Genomic DNA, 10,102 nt, shown 5'->3' with positions numbered 1-10,102 from the left:
ATTCCAAAATCAATTAAACCCATCAATTTCGAACAATATTACAACAATTAAACCCAAAAAAAATCAAGGTATTCAACATAAATAATTAAACCCAGAAACCTAACCTCGAATAATTAAACCCAGAAACCGTAACCTCGAATAATCCAAACTTGAAACGAGCTATTTTTTGGTAGAACCTTGAATAGCTGAGGTATTGTGACTTTTGGGTGGCAGATGCGCGGAGTAATTATCATTCATACTGAGAGAACGAGGAAGAAGAAAGGGATGAAAAATGAATGAAAGAGAAAAGGATGAGAGAACGAGAGAAAGAGGAAAGATAAAAGGATGAGAGAATGAGAGAAAGAGGATTAGATGAAAGAACGAAAGAGAAAGAGAAAGGGATCAAATGAGAACGAAAGATCAGAGAAAGAGAAAGGGATGAGAGAGAGAAAGAGAGAGCGACGGATGAGAGAGAGAAAGAAGCTAGGGTTTGTGGTTTTATATAAAATGATAAAAGGCGATTTTTTTTAGGATCCCCACCGGCTCAAACGGGTGCCATTTCACTAATTTGGCATCAGTTTGGTTTGAACCAGTGCTAATTCTATTATACTAACTCCCGCCTAAATTTTTTTGCCAACGGTTTTTAATAACCGGTGCTAATAACTCGGTGCCAAAATGAATTTTTCTACTAGTTATACCATTGGTCCATTGCCATGCATGTATGGTCATAAAGATGATAAATTCCTTACATAAACTTAATCTACATATGGTTACACACTTACACATTATATGAAATTAAGGCCCTGTTCTTTTGAGCTTCTAGGCAGCAGAGCCGAGCCGAGCAGAGCAGATACTAATTATACTACTACTACTACTAATAATTATTATTATTATTAAATATTATTTATTTATTATTAAATATTAATTTTTAATAATAATATTATTATTAAATATTAATTATTTATTTATTATTATTATTAGTATTATTATTATTATTAAATATTAATTTTTAATATTATTATTATTGTTAAATATTGATTATTTATTAATATTGTTAAATATTAAGTATTATTTTTATAATAATTCAATATTAATTATTATTATTAAATATTAATTATTTATTATTATTATTAAATATTAATTATTATTATAATAATTTAATATTAAGTATTATTTTTAAGCAGAGCAGCTCTAAAGAACGGGGCCTAAGATAATACTCTATATCTTTTATTTAAGAGAAGAAACTTAAGATTAAGTGCTGAAATTTGAATGCATTTGAGATAAATTAACTTGATACTCAATTTCCTTTGATAAATGTAGGGATCTTAAAACGACTTAAATCTTTATTACTCCGTATATAAGCTAGGGGGTAAAAAGTTGGTGTCTAACTTTTCATTTTTCCAAATTGCCCCTAAAAACTTTTAAAAAATAATTAAAAGAATACAATATTCTATGAAATAATGTCAGTTTCTTAAATTTAACCGTAATTTAGAACTTTTCAAAAATAAAAATTGTCTTAAAGGGCAACTCAACATATTAGGAGAACAAAGTCAAATCAAATGAAGTACTATGGCGTAGTATTAACTTCTATGCAATCAAGAATTTTCATTCATATTATACATGACCTAAAGATATTAGATTACAAATAATCAAGAGGGCTTTAAACTTCAAACACAAGTTTGAAAGGCATTAAATAAGACGCCGGAGGTGTAAAAGCAATTGTACTTTGTACGTGTGGAAAAACATCAAAGTCATAACTGCAGTTTTGCTAAAAATGTTGACTTTACTACATCAATGCATATAGTGCTAGTTAGATAATAATGTAAGTTTCATTTCAAAATAAGAACTTGGGATCAGAATTCAGAGGCGGAGCCACGAGGGGGGCTGGTGGAGGCCCGGCCCCCGTGGCCCAAATGCCAGCCCTTTTATTTTTCACTGCTGGCCCCCTTAAAATTAGGTTAAATAATAGATGTTTCTTATAATAATGCAAAGAAAAGTATAGCTCAGTTGGTAATTTGTGATGGTTGCAATACCAGGAGACCCAAGGTCAAATCTTGATAACTATAAATTTTTTTTTTTTAGTTTTGCAGTTTGCACATGTTTTTTTTCCCCTGTGATTACTACTTGTTTAGTACGTACTCCATACTAATCTTTCTTTCTTTTTTTTTTTTTTTTTTTTTTTTTTTTGAGAAAACATACTAATCTTTCTTTGATTAGCTCTCATATATTTTCTTTGGTTACTACATTTTTCATTTAATTAATTTTGTGCATTTACTATTTTATTCCAATTTTTTTTTCTTGATTTTACTTTTGAATTACTTATCATCATATTATACAAATTTAACCATTGATAACTTTAATATTACCTCCTTTTCTTATTATTTGCACAAAAGGGGTATTATTGTGAGATATAAAAAATTTCTTTGGAACAAGTAATAAAAAATGGATGTAGTAATAATTATTGAAAGTATATATATATATATATATATATATATATATATATATATATATATATATATATATATATATATATATATATATATATATATATATATATATATATATATATATATATATATATATGATCAAATAAAGGTTATTGTATTAGCGCATAAACAATAAATTAACAATGAAAAAAACATACAAAATATTATATGAAGTACTATTTTATTTGTATAAGTTTCGGCCCCCTTGAGTTTCAATTCCTGGCTTCGCCCCTAGATCAGATTAATTATAGGCAATTAACTATAATTTTCGTTTTCTATTCAAAAAAGTCATTACAAATAAAAAATTCAGCTACCTACTTAAATAATACCCACACAAGTCACACAATCATCAAGCTTATTTCTATTCAAAGGAAAAAAAAAAGAAAAAAAAAAAAAAGAATAATCATCAATCTTATTAGTTTCCACACCTCGTACACTTCAACCATTACATTGTCAATTTCAATTTACTTTTAACTTTAAGCTCCTTTTCCATTATTGGTGTTGCAAATTATATATAATCTTTGAACTTATTCTCATTATCATCACTCATTATATTACCACCTATTAAATGAACATTGTAATTTTTAATTTTTTTATTAATCCAATCTAACATCAAACAAGTATATTTATCAATCAAGTGCACGGATGTCCTCTATTTATAAAGTGTTACCAAATTATTGTTTTGCTTTAAACATGCATACATACAAAACGTAAATTTCTCATTCTAAGAGCAGAGAGAAAATTAGCTAATTATAGTATTTGTAAGAGAGAAAACATCCAAAATAAAATAAATGCCATTGATAGTTACTTCTAAAATTAGCTAATTATAGTATTCTTTTCTCCATATTATACATTGAAGAAGACAAGCACATTTCACACAAAGCTAATTATTTTCACTCCTAAACATAGTACTATACCCATATAAATCTAACCTAACCCATTTGTAAAATTGAACACACGATCCCTAATAAAATGGGTGGTGGTGCGGGCCCAAGCCCATGACAACAAATGAGGGCCCATATTTCAGTGGGTGTCACTCCAACAACCGACTAGGCCGTAATAGAGGGAGGGCTTAGCCACACATGTTGATGTTAAGTTGGTGGGTTTAGATAGTAACGTCCATTTTATATGTACTACATTTTTTTACAACTGCCGAAATTGTTTGTCCTTTTTTTATTTCAAAGTAGTTTATTACTAGTGTTGCAAATAAATCAATTTTAGTAATTATTACTCATGTCACCTTATTTTTTATTTTTATTTTATTTGAAACCTCATGTCACCTTATTTGTTACTCCTTTCTTTTTTATTTAAATGTATTCGCTTACTCTTTCAATTAAATAAAAATAAAAATGTATTCACTTACTATAAACTCTTATTCAATAAGTGAATAAGTCGATTAAATGTGGGATAGAGGGTAAAAAAAAAAAAAAGGAAAATTCAAGTTTACTACGATAAATGTGTCTTCTCTCACAATAAATTATTTTTCTTTTATTTTTTAAATAATAAAATTGAAATCATAAAATGGCATAGAAATCAATGCATAAAGTTGTGAGAGAATATAAACTGAAATGTTAATCTCTGAGATTAACTTGGACTCCCTTGTAAGAATAAAGTCCACCTTTAGAAGTGAAAACATTACAATATTTTTATGACAAGAGGTGTATATAATTGGTTTTCACCTTTTTAATTACAGCTTGGGTCGTTGATTTGAAGTTTTACAATTTTCACCTTGTTCGTACTATATTTAACTTGGATATAGGCTAAAGGCTCTAAATGATGACTAAATAAACTTACAACGTGCCTTGCAAACATTTATATATATTGCACTTTTTAAGAATAAATGATTCAAATGAACTATAATGGTTGCTTAGGAAACAAACCCAAAAATTATATAGATAGTGACTCCATTAAGCCAATAGTTGATATAGCACATATCTTTTCCAATCTTCTAGGATAGAGAAAGATGGAAGTAAAAATGATATGGCGTGAAAACATATACCAATGAAAATGAACATAAGATGCAACAAGAATAGATGATCCAAAAGGAATGCTTTGCCAAAGAAAGGAAATTTGTGCACATATAATTGGAGTATGAAGGCATAAGGTAAGGTATAGGAAAGATGTGGACATATACCAGAAGACCTACAAGTTAAGGGCATAGCCCCCACATACCGTCCCATGTGCATGTGGGCATGATTTTTTTACATCTACAGTCTGTTCATGCAAGCAATGCCATATGTCATATGTCATCTTGATGAGTTTTTATTTGATGATGATGATCACTATGAATGGATGGAGGAGGGTACATTTTCAAGATAAGGAGACCTTTCAACATGGTGTGTGATCATGTCAATTGAATTTTAAGTCAAGCCACCGTCGCACCAATTATGGCTTTAGTTTTAGTCGTCCGATCGGCTATCAATTGAAGTTTTTATTTTATAACTTAGCACTTCGTAAATGGTAAGAAGAAGCTAAGGATTCTGATCAAATCTCAACACTATTTTTTTTTTATTATTTTTATTTTTTTAAAAAGGGTAATAAGGAATCCTCACATCCAAGAACAAACAAAGACCCAGTTAGGAGGATTTGACTTATAAGGTGAATTTCTAACTAAATACATCAAGTCTTGGGTGATTATGAATTGAACTTGATGTTATAAATTTTCTCAATTTAGACACTTATTTTTAAGGAAAAGTACACAAAAAGTTAGAACAATTTTCTTTTAACCAGCCTAATTCATAACTTATTACAGTGAATAAAATAAGAAAACTTATCTTAGTGAGCGAGGTTGCATAAAATGATCCAAAAAACAATATTATCTACTGATCAATTACATTCTTTGTAGATGCAGTAAAGTTTACATGCAGAAGAATAATTACAAAGCAACCTCTATTAACGGCTAAATATTCCATGGACAAGGGGTCTTACCTTGCAAGTTACAGTACACGTAACACGTATTGATGATAAGTAAACTATCACTAAATACCATTAAGCATTAAGGGTGCATATAGAAAAATATATCCTTTTTGGCATACAGTACACATTAAAAGTGGTAAGTAGTAATAATCATAGCTACTTAGGCTAAAAGGAGCTCTATTTGTACCTTGTGAAAATTGACAATTAGCTATGACAATAATGAAACATGAGCTCCGTAGACTAAAAGTGGATTATTTGTACGTTGTGAACTTTGACAATTAGCTACGATAATAATCATGAAAAGATTGTACACCATAGTCCGGAACAAGGGCCATTATTAAGACTTAGTCTATGTGTGTCCCCACATAGACATCTAATAGGTAAAAGATGCGCCGTTAATGCACAAAAATAAATGGGGGAAGGTTTGAGAGGGAAATGTGAGCGGTAAATTTCTTAGTGATTCACGTCTTTAAAGAGATGAACGATATGGTGAATGTATTTCCATTCGTCGCTGACCACAACACGGACCACCTTTCCCACCCTAGGCAGTCGACCACCTCTTTCCCCACTAACCCATTTCTCTTAATTTCCCACCATAAAAGCCAGCCAAGACCGACCCAATAAACCCACCTGCACCACCCACCTCCAAAACCCAGATCCCTAAACCAACACCTTGAAACCCACTTGAAACTCCCACCTCAAAACCCCATACTCCCGACTTCGAAACGGGTAAACCCCTCCTAAAATTTTGACGATGATGTCCATACAACTTACAATATTCATAAATTATTAAATTTGATACCACATCTAATATTTTGATACCAATTTAATTCTTGAAACTTCATTTTTGATACTAAAATAATACAAATGAAGAATTACTAAACATTTTTAATACTAACAAAAATACAAATGAACAATTAACTCAGGTTTGATTTAGTGCGAATCACCCGATTTTGGCCCGACCGTAATTCTTTGTTATATTACAGCCTAAATTTTTGTTTGGACTATAATTAGATTTGAATTTCTCTAAACTTTTAAATAGAAGTAACATAGGCGTATAAGCAATATATCCATGGGTCTGTTGAGTTCAAATTGGATTAAATATTTTGGGTTCAAGCCTTTTCAGCTTGAACCAATAATACTGTGGTATTACTTATTATGTAGGATGTTTAGCTTTCTTATTTTTGTATTGTATATTCGCAAACAAAAATACATACAACTAACTTCTTAATCATTCAAGTAATGTCCAATACACGTACAATTAGGTGTTTCAAGGCTAATTTGCTATTTATTTTTCCGTCTAGTGAGCAACTAATAAGTAACAAGTCTAACAACCCCAAAGTATTGGATAGACATTATGTAATATGGCAAATAAAAGTTTATCTGCCAGATAAACGAATTTTTGTTAATCTGGTGGCATTTTTGTAAATATATTAAAAAAGTTTGGTCATTTATTCAGTACTTTTGGTGAGCTGTCTAATTATTGTTTGCAACTTGCTTTTACTGTTTGGTGAGGATATTACACATGTACCTCTCAACTAGTACATGAAAAGACGCATGTACCTCTCAACTGATACTTGAAAAGAAGATTATATCCCTAGATAAACAAATTTTGTTTATCTGGGGAATTAATTGAACACAGTTCTATGTAATATATGGCTCTAAATATCAATTCATTAAAATATATTCTTGTTATAATAGTATAATTTAATAAAAGTACTCATAAAAAAAAATTATAAGTATATGCATTCCAAATTGCAAGTAATGAAAAAATAGTAGTTCATAACAAAATCTAACCATATAAAAGATGTTTTTAGTGTAACCGTGTAACAAAAATAATTATAAATCCAATGATACCAATAGGCAATAGCTATATATTGCATGAATCTATTGTACGTACATGCATGTAATGAATTGGAAATATTTGAATAAAAAAATAGGTTAGGTTGATTTTGACCCAAGAAGATATTGGGTTATTTGGGTATTGAAAATTTTAGGTTTTTTTTTTTTTTTTTTTTTTTTTTTTTTTTTTTTTTTTTGTTATTGTTATTGTTGTTGTTGTTGTAGTAGTTGTTGTTGTCATAAAGTACTTATAGTTGTATTTCAATTATTTGGTTAGGTTTAAATCAATTCTATATTTGATTAGCTACTCTTTTCTCAGTACGTTTTACAATATACAAGTAGTAGTATATAAAACAAAGTAAAGAATATCTAACATGTACCACAGAGGTTTTATGAATTGAAATTTCAGTCAAAAACAAGTTTGATGAAATCTATCATGCATGTACCTTAGTGTAATAATAAGATCGAGAAATTTAACCAAAATCTGCTTTAGTTGTAATTTGTAAAAAAAAAAAAAAATAAATAAATAAATAAAAATCCTAATTTAATGAATGTTATAGTCCATAATCCCTCTCACGCCCCCTAAATCTATCAATTAAGGCAATTAGGCCAAGATGGGTGGGCATCACTAGTCTTAGCTTCTTATCATCCTTAAAAACTTTAAATTGTACAAGGTTGATTACATTACATCCACCATTATCATCATAATACTTAATAATGAACCAATCAATTAAGCAATCAATTAACTTTTTTTTTTTTGAATTAATTTTTGGTAAGAAGATTGACCTTATTAATCCGTCAATGAGATCAACTTTGAGGGGGAGAGATAAAGAAATGACACTACCCCAAGTATATTGAACCCGTGACTTCAACGTCACAACAAGGTGAGTTCCTCTCTACGTGCACTAGCCGAACAAACTTGGTTAAGAACCTGTTCTGATTTACTGAGCTGAACTGAATTGAACTGAATATTTTATAAGAGAAGGAAATTAAGAACTGAACTGGATTGAAGCTGAACTAAACTGAAAATAAGTTGAAGAGAACATACCCTAAATATATAGCCAAAATGCCAAATTACTAATTTGCATTTATTCGGTTCAAATATAAATGTGACTTAACCCATATGATCATCACCTTAGAAAAAAGATGACAATAAAACAAAACGTCAAAGACAATGGTCTACAAATATCTTACATAATACGTAGATACAACATACTCGATTAGTCGTATATACTTCCATTGCCACATAAAATGGATGACTGGAGCAAATAGTTCATGTAACTATGTAAGATCGCAGGTAGTCGTACAACACACCACTCCATAGTCCATAGTGGAAGATCCGAAGATATATTGCATTAGTCGTACATAATTGCATATTGCATGAACCTAAAAACCCCATTACAAATCACGAATCAAAACAGCCTACGTGTCAAACTCTCATCCATTTCTACTAATATCACACCCATTCTAGGTGGCCGACAACTCGACAACCCTTGATTTTTGGACATCATATACCCCTCCTCTCCATCCATCCGTCCACGTGTCCTCAATTCACGGCTTGTACGGTCCCAGTCCCACTCTTCTTCGTTCTAACTCATACTCTCATACTATACTATCATCATCTATTAGTCATCATTACTTTCTTAACTGTTTTCCTTTTCTCTCTCCTCTTCACCCTACCCAACTCCACTCCATTAAAACCACTCTCCAAACAAACAAACAAACCCATAACATAACTTAACACAGCACAGTCAATTATATATCTCTTTTTTTATTGCTACCATCTATCTTCATTTCATATTGATCTTGCGTCACAAATGCAAGACGTACAACCAATCAGCAACAGCCTTGTCGGCGGAAGGCTGTTGCTAAAGCGAATTACCCATCAAGACCAAGATAACATCAATAGTAGTAATACTAACTACCAAATTCTACAACATCATCAACAACAGCAAAATCACCACCAGCAACAGCCGCAGGCGGCGGCGTTGAAGTGTCCGAGGTGTGACTCATTGAACACAAAATTCTGCTACTACAACAACTATAATCTCTCGCAACCACGTCATTTTTGTAAGAACTGCCGTCGCTACTGGACCAAGGGTGGCGTCCTTCGTAATGTCCCCGTCGGTGGAGGCTGTCGAAAATCTAAACGATCATCGAAGCCCAAGTCATCTACTATGATTTCCATCTCATCTAAGAAAACTGCTCAGAATAATAATAGTAATAACAATTCTCATTCTAGCAGTGAGAGCTCCTCCACGCCTCCCACCGTCAACGGCGGCGCGTTATTTCAAATCCCGGAGGTTGAGAACTTCGGGATGACATCGGAAATTGAGCCGAATCTGTTCTCCGGTGATATAGGTGGATTCATGAATTTAATTAACAATAATGGTGAAAACAATAACAGTGGGATAGGCCGGATAGCTGAAGAAGGGAATGGAACGGCGTCGTTTAGTGAATACCTGCAGAATCATCAGGGAGTTCAGGAGTGGGATATGGAGAAGATTTGTGGGGTCCATCAACAAGAGGATAAGATTGGGGGATCCATTGATCTGGTGGTGGATCCGACGGTCAGGATTGAAGATTTGTTGCAGAACAGAGGAAGTAATGTGGGATTTACTACACTAGATTGGCATCTAACGGCTGGTAATAATAATAACAATGATGATAAATTTGATAATAATCAAAGTTTATTTGAAGTTCCTGAAAGCTCAACCGTTGATCATCATGATTATTGGAGTCAATCAACTACAGCCGTTCATCATCATCAATGGTCTGATTCTACTACTAGTCATCTTCCTCTTTTTCTTCCTTGATTAATATTGTTTCTCTTTTTAACACCCAATAATTCATATTTTTATTATAAGTTTTTTTCTTTC

The 10,102-nt window shown here is 31.4% G+C and overlaps 1 protein-coding gene across 1 annotated transcript; it reads left to right on the top strand.

The window, feature by feature from the left end:
- Nucleotides 1-8,852: 8,852 nt before the first annotated feature.
- Nucleotides 8,853-10,102, top strand: LOC145568534 (dof zinc finger protein DOF5.4-like). The gene has a single exon (XM_081627955.1). It carries the CDS (start codon nt 9,041-9,043, stop codon nt 10,037-10,039), a length of 999 nt encoding a protein of 332 aa, XP_081484081.1. The 5' UTR covers nt 8,853-9,040; the 3' UTR covers nt 10,040-10,102.

Source organism: Chenopodium album, chromosome 11, assembly GCF_948465745.1.
Source record: "Chenopodium album chromosome 11, dcCheAlbu1.1, whole genome shotgun sequence".
Lineage (NCBI taxonomy): Eukaryota > Viridiplantae > Streptophyta > Magnoliopsida > Caryophyllales > Amaranthaceae > Chenopodium > Chenopodium album.
Note: the sequence above shows the minus strand (reverse complement) of the source record. Positions and strands in the feature narration are given on the sequence as shown.